This window comes from Centrocercus urophasianus, unplaced genomic scaffold (genome assembly GCF_019232065.1).
Source record: "Centrocercus urophasianus isolate 14NV4802_14NV808 unplaced genomic scaffold, USGS_Curo_1.0 seq_13, whole genome shotgun sequence".
Lineage (NCBI taxonomy): Eukaryota > Metazoa > Chordata > Aves > Galliformes > Phasianidae > Centrocercus > Centrocercus urophasianus.
Genome location: NW_024884475.1, coordinates 44,599,491 through 44,622,663, shown reverse-complemented (window position 1 = coordinate 44,622,663; position 23,173 = coordinate 44,599,491). Strand labels below are relative to the sequence as shown.

General features: G+C 39.3%; 1 protein-coding gene across 1 annotated transcript in view; it reads right to left on the bottom strand.

The window, feature by feature from the left end:
• Nucleotides 1-23,173, bottom strand: part of ANTXR2 (ANTXR cell adhesion molecule 2) — a 100,482-nt gene that overhangs the window by 44,344 nt on the left and 32,965 nt on the right. The window contains exons 11-13 of the mRNA XM_042812141.1: nt 8,130-8,208; nt 6,191-6,286; nt 1,003-1,044 (exon numbers count right to left, since the gene is read on the bottom strand). Of these exons, the coding sequence (XP_042668075.1) occupies nt 1,003-1,044; nt 6,191-6,286; nt 8,130-8,208 (217 nt within the window). The remainder of the gene's footprint in view (nt 1-1,002; nt 1,045-6,190; nt 6,287-8,129; nt 8,209-23,173) is intronic.

The window sequence follows — 23,173 nt, the reverse complement described above, 5'->3', positions numbered from 1 at the left end:
CTAGTATCTTTTATTAGAGTACACAAGAAAATGTTTTCCTATCTTAGATGTGAAGAACCAGATTTTTAGTTTCCTCAAATGTTCACTCATTTCCAAGCAAAATCTGGTCATGTTTGGAAATACTCTTTTAGGAGTTTGTGTGAGAAAAGCATTGGTGGCATCCATTAGGAAAGCCCAAATGGGGAATCCAACTGCGTATTCTACAGATCAGTATACATTTGCCCTGTCTTTTTTTTTTTTTTTTGCATTAATAAAAACAAGCAAAACACATAAAAAAGAAAAGGATCAGTGGTAGCTTCCTCTACTGAAAATGTAATGCTTGCAAAGAGCCAGATTATCAGCCCCACTCACTGGGATTCAGCTGACAGCATTCAGTGGATCTGCAGTAAAGGTTACACAGCCAATCACAGTTTTCTAAGCCAACCAATGTCAAACTTGCTCTTGGCTGCCTCTGTTCAGTGAGGTACCTTATCATGGCCTTCGCTGTCAGAACACACTTGAATATGCTCAAGCAATTAGCTAAGTCAACACCAAGAGGCAAAAATACTGAAGACATCAAAAAAGCCTCTACTATGTTACTGCTGATAAGAGGAAAATAAGTTCCCTTATAAAGGTCTCTCACTGTCTCAAATGCCAAAGCTGTGGGAACACACAGTCTTAAGTCCTATGATGAATCTTTGGATTGTCAGGTAAGGACAACTCAGTCCTCCTGCTTTCAGTGAGGAATGAGAAAATGTTAAATTGTCTTGAGGAAAAGCTACTGAACAGTTACATGGATATGACCTTGAATGACTTAATTCATACTACACTGAGATGACTGAGAAAGAGTAGAAAAGTGGACTTTGGCCACTCTCAGCCTAAGGCTTCTCACAGGGCAGTTCTTTCTTGTTCAGCAGGTATTTACAAAAGAATACAGAAGGAGCCAGATTTGCAGAACACAAATAAGCACAGAGGAATAGTATCATCACCCAGCATGGTGTATGGCGCAGTATTATACTGTACCTCTTTTGGAGGTGGTGGAGGTGGAGGGGGATCTTTGATGACCTAAAAAAGCAGAAAAAAAAAAACAAACAAAAAAACATAAAAAATAAGGAATTGCACTGGCAGCATTAAAAAGCATGCAGAAAATTTTTTAAGAGTGGGCAGTTTCCGTCTGAGTCTCCAACATCTGTTCATAAACTGGCAACCACTACTGCTACATCCCTTGGGTATTGATTATCAAGGCCTTCTGGAAATTAACACCATCCGCCTGATAGAAAATAAAATCAATTGACTGGCAGACACTCTTTGGGCAGACGTGTCTGCCACTTTGCTTCCTGACCGGATAAGACTCAGTCATTCTAAGTAATAGGCAGTGATGAAATCCTATGGAGTTAATTAGCAAGCCTGGGAGGAAAAGCAGCCGTAGGTCTATGTGAGGTCTTGCATAATGTTGGGCCAAGATGCCTGCTTCTTTGTGCCATGCCATGCTGATGGATAATTTCTGGCCCAATGACAAGTGTGAAATGCCTTCTGGTAGCTCAGGCTTCACCTCTCGACGTCTAGATCATTTCCGCAGATCTCACATTTCAGATCTAATAATTGAAGCATGTAGCTCCTTAACTGCTCAGCATAGAGTGCCTGCAAGTGGGAGTTAGGTTTGCAAGGCTTCTTAAAACTGTGACTGGTTAAGGATCACTCAGATGGTAATTCACTTACGTTTATTTTTAAACCTCTACCTACAGTTTCTTGTTGTTCTCTTTCTCACATACGTTCTGTAAATCTCAGGGAGTTTCCTGGTATTGACAGGAAACCACCGAACAGTGAACAGAGGGAAAACAAAGGGAGCAAGTTGCTTAAATGGTAAAGGTGAAAACTGAAGTACAGGCATTCATCCTTCCCCAGGAAAAGCAGGCTAGTCAAGCTAAAAAAGAAGTACTTCCGTGACATCAAGGCATTTTTTTTGTGCTTGAATATCATATAGAAATGATTAAAAAATATGAAACTAAAGGAGTCTATTTTTGCTGTGGAGTAGCCCATCAAAAACTGTCCACAAGGGCAACCATATACTTCACCTTAATTAAAATATGTATTATTTTCTTCAGTCTGCATTATTATAGTGCTTTCTTTGATTCTACCACTGCCTACAGATGATCTGTAATTGCATGGATGGATAGCATCATATATAAAAGAACATTCTTTTACCTGACCAATAATTGAGAGTTTTCCTTTTTAGCTTACATTTCAAGTCATAGTCGCACCAAGAGTTTAATTGCCCAAACAAGCTGTGTACTTTTAGCAGTGATTCAGAAATTCTATCAAATAAGACAAAAAAGTGATGGCCTCTTTGGAAACATGCTTCCATGGTACCTTTGGTTTAGGATACTGACTTGTTTATGATGCTTCCAGTGGATTGGGAAGTCAGTTATGAGTTTTAATAAGACATCCCTTTGCTGTAAGATGTTGCAAAAAGATGCCAAGCAATTGTTTTTCCTTAAGCACTTCTGACTGTTTTTCCCACCAGCCATTGGGAATTCTAAGATTACTTCACAGAAATCAGCTATTTAGTTGGTCAGACATTCCTGAAAGCCAGATTGCAATTATGGTCCTAACTTGAGAGCAAGAAGAACCCAGAGTGATCATAGTCTGATTCTGAGAGATATTTAGGTACTGAGCAAGATTTTCTACAGCATTAAAACAGTAAACAGTAAAATGCTACTTTCAGTGTGCATGTTCACATTCTCTTCTTTATTTAATTGTCATTTTTCTTTCTCTTTTGCCTCTTTCTAACCATTACCCCCAAAACACCAGTTTTCTTGCCGTGACAGCCAGTGTCCAGGACAAAAAGGCCAAGCTAGTTGCAGATAGATATATGTTAAACAGTAGATATATAAATACATGTTAAACTGTATCACCACTTTCTACAGCTGTAAGATTCTTAAGTTCTGCAATCTCTCCTGAGCAAAGACAGCTTCACATAGGAACCTTCTTTGTGGCACATGCTACAGTTCATTTGGGCCCTTCACCCATTGGTTTTGATGGAATCAAAATTTCTTCTCCAATGAATCAATACAAACTCTATTTGTTGACCTCATTGGACTTCAAAAGTCATGAGTCAATGACAGTTTCTGTTTGACTCCCTGAGCAAAGGATTGAATCCTACGGCAGCTGCTACATTCCCTAAAGTTATAGGGTAGACCTGATTTGAAACTAACCAATAAATTAATTAGCTGCTATTTCTAATAGCTTCAGAAAATGAAACTTGTTTTAAATGTGACAGTGGTGTGAGAAAATAATCTGCTTTGAGTAGCAGATACTCACCCTGCTGACAGAAGTGGAATGTAAATGCCTGCATCCTTATGTTTCCACAGGCTCCTCGCACACATTCACACACACACAAAGAATATTCTCAGTCCTGTCTGATATTTCAAGTGAAATGAGTGGAAAGCTATTTCAATAAAAAAGGAAATGCAAAGAACCCATGCAGTTTTGGCAGGAAACAATGCAAATGCAGCATGAAGCTGAAGTTACTGAGTATTGTAATATTGCTAAATTCACTTTCCCTGAACTTGATTCAGATTGGATAAGTAACAAAGACTCTGGATAAGGTTGCTGTCTTGTTACCCACATGTAGAGATGGATTACTTCCTAATTCTGTTTTGTTTTGTTTTATCATCATTGTCACCAGGCAAGTCTGCATCTCTTTTATTTAGTTGCAAAGAAGGAAGACTTGAGCTTGGAGGAAAGCCGATTTCTTCCAAAAAAAAAAAAAAAAAGTTAGTTGCTTCAGGCAACAGTCCCTTTGATCTGCTCATTAACACTTATCAAATGTTCGCGTGATGTGGGCATTAGGAAATGTCAGCACCAGAGCCTGAAGCCAGCTTGATGTGATCATATGTTCTGATATTGAGGGAAGAGTGAAAGAACTGTCAACAGTGAACTGCCTTTAAAAGAAGGGGGGTGGAAGTGGAAGAAAAGGGAAAAACAGAAAGAAGAAAAAGGAGTCCCCCACCTCGATGTGGACTTTATATCAAGGATAAAGCAGAGTGCCCAAACCTCCTGAAGCTCACAACGCTGTCTGCAAGCGATAGAGATTCATGCACTCTGGTCACCCATTCTGTTCTGTCAGTAACACCTTTCCCTTCTCTTTTCCATTTGGTTCTGAAGCACAGAAGAGTTGAGGGCTGCTGCTTTCATCCTTGCTCCTGGTCTTTGTCCATGAAAGCAGACACCCCACTGCACCAGGCTTCAGAGGAAGGGCAGAGGACCTCCTGGCTGCCCTGATGTGCTACTGTCTTCTCAAACACACAGGCACCAAAGCCCAAATGTACTTAATCCAGAAGTGGTAATAACATGTAATGTGAGAGCTTCAGAGGCAGAATAGAAGGAAAAGAAAGGAACCACACACAGGATAATGATCTGAGGAAACAGACATCAAAACAACAATAAATGAACAAGTCAGAATGTGGTAATAGGTTCAGTGTAAGAGTCTGTGGTTTTGGATCTCAGTAATGATTTAGCAAACAATGACCTAAAAAGACCTTTTATTTTTAAGGAAGCAGATAATACCCATGAGAGGTGGGGGGAAACAACAGGGCCTGAACATTTAAAGTGCTATGATTTTATTGCTCCCACAGAAGTTAGGTTGCTTCTTAGTAACAATCTATGAATATATAGCCAAAGGCTTCCCTAGCAATAGCCAATTACATACCAAATACTATATCCAGAGAAGATACTTAAGGTAAGTTACAGTTCCTCAGAGTAAATCTCAGGACCCAACATCTTTAATCATAAGGTGAATTAGAGTTGAGGGACGTCTCCTTACATCTCCTTACTGAAGCTCTTTGTGGAGATGCCCAAGTGAGCTCCACAAAGGAGATGAGACCAGACAGAAGCTTGCCTTAATGTCACGGTGCATCTGTGTGCACCCAAGGTACTGTTTTTGCTCTTCAATTCAATTTTTCTTTTTTTTTTTTTAATGTAGGACCTTGATGTACAAATCCAGAAAGCACCTTTCTGATTGTCTTTCCAGCATCAGTGTACTGCTCTCAATAATTCCTGCTCTCAAGGGACTGAGGCACTAGTCACTATTTGCTATATTGGGAGAAATATGATGTGCAGTATATGAAGATTTACCATACAATGGCAATTAGGAATCAAGGTGAGACAATTATTTTAAAATAAGAAAATGGAAAGCTTTCTTCTTTATAATTTTGATTTCTCCTATTCCATGGGAAGGTTCATGATATAAATTATTGTTGAAGCCTACCTAGATTTCTTATGGGACTCTAATATGGAGAATGAGACAGAAGAGTGCTTTTTATCAGAGCAGATTTTGTAGCTTTTGACTCAGAAACCATAAGGAAAGAACCAGGGGTTGAAAACTTCTATGGGGTATAACAGAGACCATAACAGACAAAGCTTTTGACTACTTTGGCTGTCTCTGGATCAGGAGAAGTCCACCTTTTCTGATGCCCCTGCTACTACAAGCCTGAGATAACAAAAAGTGCAGTAACAGCCTGGGAGCAATCTCCGATTCTCTAGTCCTCAGTGCTGTCATTGACATGGATCAATACTAAACTTCACCAATTTAAAAGCCCCAGCATGCCAGGAGATGGAAGGAGTGTTAGTGGAGCAGCATTGCTGATTGCTGCTGGAAGGATAAAGAACGTTCATTACTCAGATGAAATGAGATGTAATGTGTGCAAGATGAAAATTTAATTTTTTGCATGGGATTATTAAGACAATAAGGGATTTCAAACTCGAGAGCCCATAATGGACTACAAATACCAATTTTAGCTATAGTACTTTTAAAATGGTCCTTGATTTCAGAATAACATCTGTGTGCCATTATGGCCAACAACTTTCAAATTAAAGAGAACAGGCTTTTTTCAGAGATTTCACAGAAATATACCACATCTGCTCACTGCAGAAATCCAACAAACAGCACAGCAGCCTGCTGAAACTGCCTCATGGTCTGCAGGTCTCTTCAAATGCCAGGAGTACTGCTAGGGGCACAGACCACAACATTTAACCTGATCTCTGCTTGCGTATCACTAATGAAAGAAAAGTGCCTCAACAGATGGCTTCTGTCACATGGAACTCCCCTGTTACTTAACCTATTTCCTGCCCTATCTGTATTTTCCAACACATTTTGAGTTATGGTAGTGAGTCACAAACCTGGTGACTTTTTTAAATAGCCTTTACTCACCACTTTGCAACAGAGGGGCCAGAACCACCAGAGCAGCCCCAACGCCGCCAGAAGTAACAGCACAAGCACTGCAATAAGGGCTGCTATGCCACTGGACTGTGGAGAAAGCAGAAGGACAGCACATCAGGGGAATGTTGCAAAGAATTCCTGCCTGCTTTTCCCACTTGGCCCAAAACAGTTTCTTCCTGACTGATGCAACTAAAAAGAAGCTGTGTTTACAAGAAATACATAAATGCATGCCTCGGTGCCTAAGTGCAGTGCATTTTTTTTGTTTGTTTCCTCTGCAGCACCGTGTGTTTGCAGAGGAGGCTGCAACTTGTAACTCTCAGACACCAACTAGACATCAGCTGCTCAGCCATCAGAATTAGTGGAACAATTCTATCAGTGACCCATTTCTTGCAGTTGCCCATCTGCTACTATGGAAACAGCACTTCTCTGTGTATGGAGCTTTCTTTGCTGCAATATGTATGAAAGACAAAAAAAAAAAAAAGCGGGGGGGATCATCAAAAGTTCTACTGTTTTTTCTGTTGCTGCACATCTGCACTGATTGTTTGTGTCATAAGTTAGAACTTTTGACCATAGAGAAGCATTATAAGCAGAGGGAAAAGTCATTTTGCTTTTCCCAGCAATGTGGGATGATCTGCTTTGCAGGAGTGCTTTATTTTTACCTATGTTAGCCACCTCAGCAGCTTTTAAGGGGCCATGGAAATAAACTCACTGTGTATGCTCTTTCTGAAAAGACTCAGCTAAAGAGAAAAGCAACCCACTGGTAGTTTCAGCATCCTCCTGTGATTGCACTCTCCTTACATCATCATGCTGAAAGGCTGCTCATAGTGTATTGATGTAAGATTGCAATCATGAATCGGCCCTTTAAACAGAGAATGCAGTTTGTATAGCATGTGTCTCCTCAGCTCTGAATTCATTCAGGCTTTCTTCCTGAAACATAAGGGCTGAAACAAGATAACTTTGACTTCTTCAGCTATGCAAGTGTTTAGTTCTAAAATGAACAGAAAAAAACTTCTATTTTTTCTCTTTTAGGTTAATTACCTAGGAGTGATAAAAATACTGTTGGAAAAATACATGCTGATGAGCAGAAGGCACTGTTCTATGTGCTTCTGTGCCTGATGGGAAAGCTGCACAGAAGTCACACTCCTCAGCTTCAATCTGCTTCCATCGATCTTCTGAAGTAGATGTTCTGGGATGGACCCCAGGTGACTGTGTCACGCCTGGTTCATAGTATGCTTACAGTGAGCAGGTCTCTAATGGCATGGACACTTCCCAGTATTTGAAAGCCACAGCTGCACACTTCAGTAATGTAATTTGGTGTAATAAATTTAGCAAAACACAATTTGCAGGCTATAGAAAAACGTAAGCCCCGCACAGAGAAGGAACACACTGCATGGATCTTGCAGCAACAGTTGAAGGAGGACCTGTAGCCCTCATCACTCACTTTATCAAAGAATTCAAAGCACCTGAAGCCTAACGTGGAGTGCTCTAGTGTTATAAAACAGATTCTAAGCATGTTTTGAAATATGGAGAAAATTACTTAGAACACATATATATATGCATGATTCCACGATTCTTCAAAATCATTCATTGTTAAATTCTCTGTATTCTGTATTTGTCTGCACAAGGGTGTTTCTAGTAAGGTGGATTTGTGCATTACAACCATTTAAGAGACTTGCCATGCATTGAGGTTCTCTGCTCTGGGAGAAGTGCAGTGATCAAATAGGAACAGAAATAGAAACATTTTACATGGAATGATATGAGCTATTTTTTGACAGAAGCGGTGGAAGCCCCGTCCTTGGAGACATTCAAGATGAGGCTCTGAGCAACTTGACTAGCTGTGCATGTCATTGCAGAGGATTTGGTCTAGATGACCTTTAAGGGTCCCTTCCAATTCAAATGATTCTACGATTCTATGATTCTATTTACTTACACACTCTGAAGCGGTGATTGTCAAAGAGCTGGACATGAAAGATTGCCCTTCGTTCAAACTCACCAAAACTTCTATAGTTCTGGAATGAAAAGGAAAAACAATCAGCAGCCATAAAGCAGTCAGTAAAGACATATACACACTACAGAGGCACTGGGACGTACAGACTCCATTCAACAGAGTGGGTGTTCTCAGACAGGTGTCCTTAGAAACCAATCCTTGCTCATTTCCAATTGAACTTTCTTTGGTTCACACTACTTAAAACTGAAGGCAATTGCTTGCCATGTCCCTCTGGGGTTGTGTTGATGACTGTTAAAAATAATTTCAGTCTTCTCAATAGAGAGCTGAGAACACCCCTTCCCTATTCCACGCAACATAAAACACCCCCAAATGTTCCACATAAAATACACTGCGCATCAACTGTAAAAATAGCATTATTTTGTCTACTCCATAACCATCTCTTTAGTCATACACAGACATTGTGGATAAAAATGTTGAATAATTATAAATGGTCAAGACTTTCTATAAATAGTACATAAACACTGCGTGCAAATAGTATGTGGTTTACATTTTACAAATTAACCCTAGAAGAAAACAACACATGGCGAATGTTAAACAGAAGAGGACTCTTCAGCATCTCTGGCTTTCATTCCCTAGATTCAAACAGTTTATGTTATGTGCAGTTGTAATTAAATAAAAATATAGATATCCATGAACTAAAATGATTAATCACTTATAGCATTCTTCTTAGATGTCATCAATTTTTATTCTGGCACAAACGCTTTAGTCAATATGGAGTTCAGAGCTATTTTAACTAATTTGGCTAATCTCTTTTTCAATTTAAGTAAAAATGAAGTAAGTTGCTTCCACTAAACTCATTTTTAAATGGTCTGTGTTATGAATAATTGATCTAACAGAAAGAATAATTTACTTCTAATTGCTACAGGAGTGAGTGAATCAGAACAGATAAAATAAAAAATTAATTGAATTCTCTCCCAACTAAATAAAGCAAACTGCAAAAAAACCTTCGGTTTGTGATGAAATTTTAGATGTTGTGCTTTTTTATTTATTTGTTTATTTTATTTTCAATTTCTCACTTTGCCATTTCAGTGAGAAATGCTATGGGAAATTTTAACATAACAATCCTGCTTGAGTGTAACTGGCAAAACGATCCTACTGACTTCAGTGCAGTGCAAGAGGATTTCACTCCATGCCTTTTGTTAAGCAGAGAAGAAATGTGTATGTTTCAACTCTTTAATATTTTGAAGATTTGCACATCATAAACACAGCACACTGATTTTCTGTCCAAGTCACTGAACTGCATCCCAGTAAACTTTCCAGCATTATAGAGTCACATCTTTTTGCATCACCACTTTTGTCACATCACTGCTCTAACTAGGGCTGTACAGGTGTAACTGAAAGCTGAACTCAGCCCAGAAATACAGAAGAAATCACAGCACAGAGAGTATTTTTGAATGCAACATTCAGTCAAGTCCAAATCCAGAGAGAAGAGATTGTTCTCATATATACTTCATTTCCCCCCCTTCGGCCTTGTCTTTTTAAAGCATGAGTCAGAGAGTAACGTGCCATAGGCTCCACACCAAATTTTGGACTTGAGTACACCCAAAAAAAGGCATTCATTGTGGTCATGTTTCCGAAGTACAAAAGCTATTCAGCCTTCATACTTCTTGTGAACTTTCCCAAGTAATGGTGACGGATGCTATAATTGGGATTGTGTTGCTTAGTGTGAATTCTGGTCAGCCTTCCAACTATGCTATATCCAGCTGTAGTACACCATGTAATTTTGATTTTTAAATTACCGTATCATGTGAATCTAAATCCCTACATATTTTGTGCATTTTTTTTTTAATTTCCCATAATACTTTAACTGTCTAAATACATTTTTGCTTTTACTCATCTCTTTCATCCTTGCTTGGAACCATTTCTCTACTCTTTTGTAGTTCAAAACTCCACTGAGATCAACAACAGCTGCCTATGCACTGGTGAAGAACTTCTGGTTTTGGCCAGGAACATCTGACTACAGTTACTTCAAGCAATTGGGATCCAATTTCCAAACTGCCTTCAGATGCCTTCCCCATTTCATTAAAAATAAATAAAATAAAATAAAATAAAATAAAATAAAATAAAATAAAATAAAATAAAATAAAATAAAATAAATAAAAAAGTGAACATTATTCCTTGATTTCCTATGGATTTTCTTCTGCTATCCAATCAGTTTCCTCTGCTTCTTGGCAAAATCATCCTTCTGACTCATGTGGTTTCTTTGGTCAGGAATATTTTAATATTTTCCAATATCATTTCACAATGTTTTTACCCTCTGGCACTTTGTTGAGCTGTTTGACATGCTGCTACCAGTCCCAGATGAACATAGTTGCAAAGAGGTACATCAGTGACTGACTGCCATTGCCAGCCCTAGCTGGGAATTCCTGGGCATGTGACTTGGGTATTGGGTTATTTTGTATTCCCCAGAAAAGTTCCAGCTTTCAAACCTAGTCATCAACCCTGTTAAATTTCCCGTATCATTTCTCTCTTACACATTAGTGCAAAAGAAGCAAAAGAAGTCACTCTTCTCTTCACTCCTCATGCCATGCATCATACTCCTGCTGCAACATAGGCTATTTTCTTCTGTTTCTGCGACCAGTTCTTTCTTGCCACCTATAGAGCACCTCTACTTCTTGTTCTCTAGCAGTGCTTCATAGCTGCCCTATTTGTCCCTGAGAGCTTGATGGGTCTAAGCTGAAACATGCAGGGCTTGTATCATTCATTGAACAGGAAATGAAGTTGTTTTTCTTTATGTACTTCGCTGGCAAACTGAACAAAGCAGGAAACTCAAAGGCTTTTGATAAAACTGCACTGAAAATTATCTCCAGCCACACTAAAGGAAAGGAGCACTGTCCAGGTACCATGCAGCTTTCAACAATCTATGAAGAATGCTGCATAATAGCTCAGATAGCGTAGATGAGTGGATTAAGGGTTTGCAACACAGAGCTGGCCTCTGATAAGCTCTGCTCATGCAGTATCACTTATTACAGTTAGAAAAATGGGGAGTTTACCAATAGTTGTATGCCTACACACTACCACCAAGCTTCACAATACCCTTTCACTGTCAGATTTCTGATAAGTATCATCTCAGGCAGCAGGATCACTGAACACATCAGCTCTCAGCGCAGATACCATGCAGCTGGAACAACCCATTTCTGTATCAGCTTCCATTTTGATACACAGCTGCAGGGATGAGCCATTGGAGACTGTCATAGGAGTTGATCATATTCGTTCAGTTCTAGAAGCTACAGAGTGAACTCATACAGATAATTATCTCATCTTCAAACGGACGAACCTGTCAACATGCAAAACCACTTCCTTCCTGAAACTGTCATGTCTGTAGGGTATAAGGAGGGCACTTCTCCAATTTGTTCAGCATCTACCTGTGTGTACTTCTGTTTCCTAGGAGCTCAACAAAATAAGAACCCTGTTTCTTCTATATGCATATTTGCAAAAGTCTAAGGAAAGCGCCATGTATAAATACATCATATTTACTGTAAACTATCCTTGTGCAAGGCATTTAGCTCAGCACTCTGCACAAACTGAAAACATTCTGAAAATAAAATGACATGCAGAAGTGATGATCAGTTTGGGGCACCATCATTTCTAATGGTTGACTGTTAGTATTTTGTGAGTATTGCACTCTTTAATAAGGTCCCAATGAAACTCAAGGCAGCTAAAAGCAGAAGCAATGTCAGCTGTGGACCAAAGCAGTATAGTTTATGAGACAGAAGAGATTTTGCATGGTAGACTTAGACCACAAGGGAAGAAGCAGCGGATTTTGATCACGTAGCTGTAAGACTATGGTGGAAATAATCAGAATTACTTTTTTAAATGTCTCAGCAGGCAGTGAGTGCCTCATTTGTAAGTCTATGTGGCTGCTATCAATTATTTATGTGATTTATGTGGCTAGCCACAGTATCCTCACTGCTTTCCAAATGCCCAAGAAGGGTTGTCCCTCCTTCCACTGACGTCTGTTGAGAGTGAGATTAGAGGAGAGAGGTGTCAGTGTCACAGCCCAGGAGTGTAAGAAGTACTATGAGGCCAGCATTTGGATCCTCGCTGTGCTTAAGTCACTGTGAGGGTAAGCACATTCTAACAGCAAACTGACATGCACAAGGGCACTTTTTCCACATAGTAACATGGAGTTTTTGGCACAGCTGTATTTTTGCATGGCAAGGCTGGAATTACACTAGTTCTGTACCAGCACAAAATGCAAATAAATGCTGAACTCTGCTATGAAAGCTGCTGCAAAATAGAGCATCTCCTCGGGTCAACCTTGAAGAAAACCCACAAAGAACCAGAAAGTACCAATGTTGGTGTTGCTGTGGCAACCCAAACAAAAACCTCACCTCTGCTGTGTCAAGCAATCAGTGTGGTTTGTGGTGTGGATTTCCATTACACGGGAAGGGGAAGCAGACCCTGAGGATGACTGTTAAAGGTTCTACCAATTGGTGCTTGAGTAAAGTGGAACCAAAGAGATGGCAAACTTGAGTTAATAACCGTGTATAATTAACATGTGCAGATATTCATGAGTTTGATTGTTTTTATGTAACATGAGTCTAATGTATAATTTGCCATACTTTTAGACTTGTTTTCTTGTAGTAGGAAAAAACATCTATTTGCAGCTCATAACCCTTGCTGAGCATGGGAAGGATTTTCCTGTCTTTTGTCAGAAAGTATCACTTTTTAGATGAGAATTAATCCTGGAAAATTTCATCTAGTAGAGTTTCAAAAAAAATGTTCTTTATGACTCAAGTTAACCAGCAGACTCTTGCAACTTTGAATTGCATCCATCATGGACCACTGGCTGCTCTTGTCCACAATTTAGCAAAAATGTAACTTGAGAAGCCCCAACAATTGCAGTTCTTTCTTTCCTTTATGTGCATGGCTGTTTTATTGTTACAAAAGACATATGGCCCATTGCCATATGTCACTCCAGCTCTGGTCTGAAGACTCTGGTATGAAGACTATGAAATACAACTGACATTTCAATACACAGTCACCTATTTGCAAAGTATTCATTTGCTCCTTACTTTATGAGCATCCAATAAAAGGCTGCCATTTTATGACCCATTAAAAAAGATGAAAAAAAAATTAAATAAAATTGTGAAAGACATTTGCTAGAAGTAATAAATAATTTACCTCCAATTTTCACACACTGAAAATTAAACTGGCAACTGCTCAAAAAGTTATTAAAATTATGGTGAATACAGGTGTTATAGAACCAAGTGGTAGCATTAAAATAGCTAAAATGCTGTACATAGAAAGAAGAAAAATAAAAAGGTGCACTTAAAAGGGTGCCTTCTTTTAAAAGAACTTTTCCCATGAATTGCAGACAGCCTTATTAAAGTTAATGTTGTAATAATTGGTAAGCCAACAGTAATGTTGGTACACCACTATTACTGGCTTACTATTTACAATTGTATAACTGTATCTAGACACAGAATCACAGAATTGCAGGGATTGGAAGAGATATTGAGTCCAACCCCCCCATAAATACGTATGTATGTACATATATGTACAAAAAACATACATGTACGTATGCAGAAATCACACACAGAAAAATCAGTAACAGTGGTGGGAAAAGGCTTTGGCAGACCAACTGATGTGAGGATCATTTTCTGTACTCCCATCACTTCCATGTGCTTTGTAACCTACACAACATTCACAAAGGGATGCTACAATAACCATAGTTCGGTCTCCTGAAAAATGAGGTAATTGGAACACACCATGACTGACAAAGCATGGCTATTTCACCCTTCATCAGTTTTCACGGAGTGACCAAATGCACATCCTCATTCAGTATTTTGCGTTTTAGAGTTTAAAGGAACAGTTCCATTGCCAGCCAATCCTGACTTACATCTGTAGGTGAACTGAACCTCCTTGTGCCATTATTTGCTGGGGAATATCCCTTAGCAGCACATCCTTCCTCCAGTTATTGATTAACAGACTCCAGGACCACAAACCAGACTCGCTGAGTCCAGGGACACAGTCCTGCTGTAGAAGAAGGCAGCTCTAAGCCAGGAAGGAAAGTTCTTCCAACCCATGCTTTTGCTGCTCTTCCTAAATCCAAAATCCCAGCTGCATAAGGATACAGAAAAGTCCCTTGGAGCAGGGTTACAAACCTTGCTTGCCAAATATTCACTGCATTTCCACTAATGGTCAGATATGCCTGGAAAGCATAGAAAACAGTTTTATCCAGTCAGCAGGAATTGTACCAAAGACAGCTAGGGTTATGACACACGCTAGGAGTTGTTCTCCTCCCACCAACCACACAGGCATAGAAGTGAATTATTTATTTTTTTCCCAAGAATATAAAGACCTGCACTGTATGCAAATCTTTAAAGAGTTGGAATTTTTGTTTTGTTTTGTTTTAATAATAGAATTAGTATGAGCACCTTTTTTTCCTCTTACTCCTTCCTTGGTGTACCTTACTCAAGTTTACAGACAGTTGTCTTAGAATCCCCTTATCCCCTCACAGCTGCTTAGCTCACTCAGCATGGCGTTCAGCACACTGCCTGCTTGGGTTTGGCTTCCCATGGTATAGGGTGCAGAGGAACAGAAGTATTTCACCACTGGGAAGTGCTTGCGAATTTGAAAGAGGAAGAAGCCAGCAATGTACTCAATGTGATCTCATGGAATCATGGGAATCTGCAGTAACTGGGTATGAAATGTCATTATTATGTTAAATGAGTCTATTAATTCAGCTCAGGATACTATGTCCACTGCATAATATGAAGCACTTAGTTCTGCTCACGCAGTCTTTCTTAATGCTCTGGGAACACTATGTGCCCTATTCAGGAACGTGAAGAACTGCGTCAGAAATTACAACTGATCTTAACATTGGACCCATATGTCTTAGGAGCCAGTTAGCCTATACAATTCATTGAGGATGTCTCCATCTGTGAATAGTTCCCATTATAGTCTAATTGTGTCAAACTAAATGTATTTCTAAAATATTTTTGGAAGTTAATATTTATAACAGACATTAGGCCTAATCTAGCCTAACTTCAGCTTGTCTCCTACCTGAATACATTCCCCTAGCTATTTTCTTTGTCATTGAGGAGCACAGTCTGGTGACTGTACTGTGTGAGCAATTGGTGATTGACAACCATACTCTTTCTGAATTTTGTCAGAGCAGGATGCCCACATAGACAGAAGTAGTTAAAGTGCTGCTGCTGAAAACAAATGCCAAGTCTGAGCGTCTGCAAAGAAATAAATCAATTCTGGGTGGGAAAGGATCTCATGCACATCAGCCCTCCTTGCTTAAGAAAAGACCTGAAGAAGAGTTGTTGATGCTGACCGATGATGTTCATACCAAAATAATGGGCCTCATTAGCCATGAGTACATCCATGCTGGAGAAGAACTGCGATCACCTGAGCACAGAGGCTCTGAAATGAAAACAGGTGATAAAAACTTAGGTAATTTGGAGATGGAACCCTACCAATTAGAGAGCACAATGAAGTCAAATAATTGATGAGGATCCCAGGGAAATAAAAAGGAAGCAAGCCTTCCCTTTGGTGTTTGCTGTTATTATTGATGTAGGGTTAGTGAACTGTTTGATTATTGCAGTAATGGAAAAGTAAAAGGGTTACTAGCAAACTAAGAGAAAAAGCCCTGCTTTCATCCTGGTGCCTGGGACCTCTTTTTGGAGTGCTAGACTGCTGGGTTTTCTTCAAGTGCTTCCTAAGGTATGTAACTAGTTCCTCAAAGGGAATGGCTTGTGGGTTTATTGAGTTCCTATTTTTGTACAGCAATGGCTAGTGTTGTCTTGAATGTGAAGTGTCTCAGTCTTTTAATTGAGATAATTGAGAAAGCTTACTTAATCCTTGTGATATTTGTTCCTTTTTTCTTCTGGCCAAGTGTTGTTCAAACTATGTATATTTGTAATAGCCCATACAGACTGGGCTATGTAACTGCCAATATATGTTCTTAAATGCATGCTGAACCTGCATCTCCTGCAAGTGGTGAACAGCTCATAAATCTGTGTTTATGCAAATAAGTAATATGTAACTTATTAATTTGAAACAGAAGGTGCTTAATTATGCTGCTGTAAATATTCATTTCTTCTTAAATGACTGAAATATACACAATATGCAGGTTTGACCTACTATTTCCATTCTTTGGTACTAACTCTCTGTGCTTAAAACACGTTTTCCAAAATTTCACCCTTCGTAGCCAAGAAGGGGGTTAGTTATTGTCTGAGATCTGAGTCAGGGCCTGAACCACTGATTGATCACCTGAGGCAACGATTGGGTCAGCTGTGGGAGCACAGGTGAAGGCAATTCACCTGTGTGACCGAATCCCCATGTAAGGGTTGAATGCCACTGGGGAAGGATCTCTATCTGGAAATCCTTCCTTTTTGGAGTTTTCCACTGTGAGCCTAGATCCTCGGGTAAGGATGAGCATTTCTTTGTGATTGTCTTTTATCCACTGTGATAATCTTTCCGACTATAACACCTGTAAAGTACTGTCTTAACTGCTCTACTCTTTCAACTGTACATTTGTTGGCTACATACGGGTAAATATTGCTTTAAATAGCAGTTCCACCCATGTCTGTGGAAAAGATCAGTAATTACTTCATTTAGCACGTGAATTTGGCTATTGAATTTGGCTGTCTGAAAGAAAAACACAACAGAAACATCTCAGTATAGCTACGCACAACTCTTCTCAATGCTTTATAAGGCAATCAAATGAACATTCTGATCAGTGAACTTGATAAAGGTTTTCCAAAAATAAATTTTAAAAGACACAGATAACTTCATAGGTCTATCTGTACGATCTGGAAATAACTTCAATTTGTGAGTCTCAGTTTGCATACAGCTGATGTGGGAGTTCCACCTGAACTGAGTTGTGACAAGCATTGTTTAAATACTCGTTTCTTTGCAACAAGCTACGCATTTCTAAATGTGCTGCCTACTTCATATTTTCATTCCATCTGGTAAAAAGGAATGCTGAAAGACAAAGGCTAATTTTAAACTTACAATTGTTACAGAGTTACTAAATAAAGCTGCACTGAAAGGTCGTAGTGTAGGATGAGCACAGCAGTGATTTCTAGTTCTTGGGTATGTGCGTTGTAGGCAGTGTGGTGTTGGACAGAAACAGTTTGAGAAGTATTACAATGGGAGGGTGGGGTGTCATCACAAGAGTAAACTGATAAGCCATGAAATGAGTGCTGGGTTAGGTACAAATACTAGTTCATTGCAGCTTTTTTTTTGATCGCAGTGTTATAAGGAAGTAGGAATGTGTAATCTTAACAATAAGTTAACGATAATTTTGTGGGGGAATGTAAATCTGTGCATCATTCACGCCCAGCCCCCACTTGCATGCATTTCCAAAGGCACTCATATGCCTCCTTCGAGAGAACTCATGATACTGTATTAGCTCTTTCAATTTAGATATTTATTTCATATTTGCTTGAAGAATCAGGCCAATGTTTTTGAAAGCACATTAAATTATACCATATGCCTCCTTAAATCATCCTTATCAAACAAGTTGTAGGATGATGCTCTGGTTCACTGTGTTCTGTTTTCCCTTCCTTCACAATGTGTTTATGTATATTTATCCAATTTGTTCTGTTCTTCCTGCCAAATTGCAGGTTTGAGATCTCAGCTATGCAGGGGCAGCTGTGCTATTGTTGTTGCCTTACAAAACAAAGGTCACAGGCTGAGCCTGTAGCACTAGAACTAATGACTGCTGCATGTCACCCATTATGGGACAGACATAGAATTATGAGGGTTCAAGGACCATCTAAAGTAGGAATAAATCTTGCCTTGCCGTTTGGGAAGCAAGAACTCAAGTTTTAAGAATTAACTTATGTGCAAGTTAGACTTTTGCCAAATATAGTGCTGTTAATGACATTCTTCCTCTGTCGGAGGAGGGGGGGGTTTACCCCTGCCCACCCCCTCTTCCCCCATGAAAAAAATCTGAAAAATGGAATGACAGTGAGAGACATGATTCTTTTGGTACTGTTAAGAATTTCCAGCTGTTCCAATCCAAGGAGTTATGGACCATACAAAGAAATGGACTGCTACAAGATGATGTTTCTTTCCAAAGAAGGTTGCTTCCAAACCCAGCCTAGCAACTCCAAGCCCTGAAACACCAGAGTGGGGTTGTTCAAATGCTCTTTGTTTGTAAGAGATCAATCTGCAGGGCTGGTGAATTCAAATCTATTTGTCCCTTGGGTGGCCAGAGCATTATTTCTTCTCCTCTGTCTTTCAGAACAGAAGCCAGAAATCCAAAGTTATTTAAAGGGATGTTTCTTAGAGCTATGCTTAGCTTTCAAAGAAGAGGGAATGAAATAGATGGAGCAGACTAATGAGATGAGGCACATGTCCATAGATCCAGCTCTGAGACCATGCAGCTGGCTTTGGGGCTGTCTGTCTAATGCGACTTCACCAGTGTGTGTTAATTATTTAAAGGGGAGCGCTGGGGAAACTACCATCACATCTGTCACCCACACACAGGCAGAACCTCCAGTCAGTGCAGGACCAGATGTGTTTATTTGAAACAAATACTAACTAGCTACTTAATGGGTTAGAATTATTAGCCAGAAGTTAATTAGGCAAATATATTAAACATCAGTCATCCTACATAGCATCACTTTAACCTCTTTAGAGCCATTATCAGCTATAGAAAAAGGTGGGAAGTGAACAATCAATAAAGGAGCAGTGGTAAAAGTATAAAATTATGAAATCTGTGCATCAAAGTCAATGCTTTAGGGAATTCACTTAACTATGTGGAAAACAATGCTAGCATCCCAGAACATGGGAAGCAAGTAGGTTTTGCTTTGGTTCTACAGGTGTTGGAGCAGAAAAGGAAATTAAGTTTTTCTTTTTCTAAGAAAAAGGAAGAACTTGAAAGCAGTGAAGCCATCCTTTTTCAAGTTTTTCATGTGTATTCTACATATCCCTGAAGATACAAACAGTCACATGTCATTCTGCTTTTGTAATGAGCTTAGAAATATTGCTGGCCAATGAAAAAATGCTCCACTCTTCAAGAGAAAATTCAAAAGCCATTTTTAAGATGATGACTCTCAGATTCGTGACACAAGCAGAAGTGGGTGGAGTCAAGGCATGACTTGCTTCAAGGGGAGGAAAAACTAGTTGGGATCCTTTGTTAACAGCCTGCCATGACAACCATTGCATAGAACACCTTTCAGCTGCTCCTGAATGAGAGCAGCTGTCTAAAAACAAATGAGGTAATTTACAGGACAGAGTACCACAATCCACTTCTTCACAGTGTCTGTCTGCTTTTGTTCCTATGCTCTTCATCTTAAGTCTGGTTCTGGAATAAATAAAAATGATCCCCTTAAACTGGAAAACTAAGATATTTTCTACATTAATGGAAACTTATTTAACTCGTACATCCAAATGTAAATATGAAGCAGTGCTTTCTCTTTGCATGGGTAGAGAGCCTCCTGTAAGGCGAAACCAAATGCAGGATGATCTTTGCCAGCTAGGCACAAGTTCTTGGGCTTCCAGCTAGTTTAATTCTTTCCTGCATTGCTTCAGTAAATAATATTCAAGGTCCTAATGCAGTGAGCAGCAACTTCCTACAAACCGCACAACAAACAGACTCCTTCGGAATTTGTTTTACTTTAAAGTCATCTTATATGAATTTGTCAGAGGAAGTGTGCTGGATTTGAAGTCTACTCCTTCAACTGCAAGCTCTTTCAGAGCATAACTGTGGCTTCCCTTAGGGCTCTATGAAGAGATGTTTTGAAAGCCATGTTTAACTTGAAGCTTGTGGTTAGTTCCCATTGCCCTCGGCCCAGCATGTGATCCACAGAGACAAGCAGAGCAGCTTGTTCTGCCCTAAATCTGTGCTTCAGAGATTATCATACTAACAAAATCTGGGCAGCAAGAGAATCTTACAAGCATTCAGACAAGCACAAGCTATAGAAAAGAAGGATTAAAAACAAACTGAGCTTGTTTTACTGATATCCCAAATGAAAATAAGACCGAAGTCAGGTAATGTGAACTATCCAGTACAAACATGTAAGCAGAGTATTACTTGATATTATAGGAATTTTTGTAGTGGGGGAGGGGAAAGCAACTGACTTTTCTAAGAATGAAACATGAAAAAAAAAAAAAAAAAAATACTGAGTCTTCCCATCTAAAAGTTCTGAATAGGAAGACTCGGGTACAGAGAGCAGTGAAACTAGCTCAAGAAATCTGTTACCTGGATGCTGAAGGTACTACATAAAATAGATTCTTTGCTCTCTAATCCTTTTATTCCAAAGGGCTAAGGGAAAACATTCCAATGGTAAAGACAGGATTAAAAGTAAAGAAGTGATAAACTGAAATCCAAAAATATTAAAATCTAAAGGTTTTAGAACTAACAGTGCAGAAATAGCACAATGCTGTCTGTCTGAGCTCCTTCCAAGCTGCCATCCCATTCACAACTGAGTGCCAAATGAGCCAAGCAGCTGTTGTCACCAGGAAAAACAAAGGCTAGAGTGACCCTGGCTCCTCCTGTGAGGAAATCTGGTTAACAGCCAACTGAAAGCATGTTCCAAGGTGGCATCTGCAGCTCAAACATAAATCCGTGTGCTCAGTCCTAGAGAATCAATTTGCCCTATGCCGTCTTTCTAGGACAGAACTTTTCTTACCATTGTAAGAGCCTGAGCTATTTATTGCCCAATTCCATTCGGATTCTCAGAAGACTTGCCCAATTATATTATGCTTTGCCCTAGTGACTCCTTTTACTGGAATCTGATAGACATGTACACTTGAAGTATATTCAATGCTACTGCGAAATTTGTAAGCTTGTGCTTCTTCCTAGAGCTTTGACTACTCACAGGATGTAAAAATCAAACTGATAATCACCAATAGATTTTTCTCCTGCACATTTGTGTACTTTGTTTTGAGGAACTGCATACTGCACACTGAAGTCAGATAATGTGAAACTGGAATCATCTAAGAACCTGGGGATGCGAGCACTAAATTTTTTCTTCGTACCACACAAAATAACCTGTTTAGTCTTCTAAATGTCAGCTGCTCATTTTGGACAGGATATAGGAAAGAATATACATGAACAGAAGCCAAGGTGATCTGAACACGGGGACAGAAAGGCTGGAAAGACCAATGGTGTTGCTGTCCTTCTCCATCTGTGATTCTTGCTGTTCTGGGACATTTCAACTTATATAGGGTGAAGGGCTATTTGCTTGAAGGGTGTCAATTCAGAAATGGGAACTAATGGAAACTACATGATACTCAAACGACAGCGGTGACCCCCCTCGACCCAGTGGTTCCTATTTTGTTGGTGCTTTGAAGCAGATAAAACTTTTTGAACATCAGTTCCAACATAGCATCTGTTTTAAATTACAAGAAGCTTATTTATCTTGGGGTTGGAGGTAAATGCTCATTGTATTTTTATCAGCTAATCTTAAGGCCAATGCTTCAAAAGAATCCAAGCACAAGGATGCATGAGGGTAGGAGTAAATATAATGTGTAAATATTTACTACGTATATTTCAGTGAAATGTTGTTTTAGTGTGATAGTTTAAACACTTCAATTGTTGTCATCTGCAGACTAGATTAGTGAATTTGCAGAAGTTTAGGAATTAAGATAAATGTTTTGTCCTGATCACTTGGCACTGAAGGAAGGGATTTTACCACTGGCTTACAGGAACAGAAGCAGACAGATAGCAAAGCAAATTCTACGGATACATTTTCAGAGCACATACTCAAAGAACTCTGAGCAAAAGCTGTAGAATGAGAGGAATGGCAGTATAAGCTTTTTGTGTGCTAGTACTGCAAAGAGATGAGCGTTCCTTTCTGAAGTACAGTGACTCTACAGTGACAGGAACCTCTAAAGTAATTGAGCTGGGGAAAAAAAAAAAGAACCTGATCTGGTTTGATTCCTTTGAAGCTATGGCTGGACAGCCAAGTCCAACCTGAGCTATAAAGTGGAATTGATTAATTTTTCCTCAAATTTTCTAAGTATTCAGTGGTCACTAGTGGAGGTTGAGTCGTTCTTGCATGCTATTTTGGTTCTAGTAACACAGCTGCCCTAACAACATATGAGATTTCTCAAAGTACATGAAAGAGGATGAGCCCAAGAAAATGTAATTTCTATCTTCTTTCCATGGTGCACAGGGGTCTCTTCCATTCTGGAGTATTTAATACTTTATTTTATAATAATGGCTTGGTCATGTAAAAATCCGTGTAAGTACTGTCTGCTAGCTAATCACCAATCTTTTAGAAAAGCTGATCTTATAAGTGAGCTATGTACTTCTCTGTCTTGGAATTGGCATGTCAAGAAGATATTTTAAATAGCATAAGCAGCACAGTCACTTTGTCACATAATGCAAGAATACCACAGCAGCCTCCTACATCACACTCTGAAAACAGAGCAATCTAAATCTACAACTACTATCTTGGAGGCTTGCAACTAACTGCATCCAGCAGCTGGAACAAAACAGAAATGCACAATGGCAGCAGCCTAGAGACCTAACCTATTCTCCATAGACTTTATTGTTCTGCATTTGAAAACTGCTAGTTCATCACTAAGAGTGTTTCAAAATATAAAACATCTGAGCGTATTTTTGTAAGAGCCTTTCCTGTCCACAAAGAAGCACAGCTACAGGTTTAAAAATTGCAAAGCTAACTTTGCTTGTGTTGTACTTAACTCCACTAAAATGAGCACTAGAAAAAGAGCAGACTGGTTGTTGCTACATTAGCAACTAATATTAGCTCTGTTGCATGAGGAATTACTGGGAGTTATCCAGCAATAGTTTGAGCTGTGCCAATGAAAAGTCAGGAGTTCAAGTATGTACAGATCTTTCATAGCTGTCACTCTTCTTCAGAGTAAATTGTTTATCTCTGGGCCAAAGCTGAAACTACTTCAGGAAAGGATCGTGGAACTGTTTTACATAGTAACTGCTGAGAAATAGCTTTCTCTGAACCTGCGCAAGGCCATATGTGGTGTGCAGGCATTCTTTCTTAAAATACTGCTGATAAGAAGTATGCCATAAT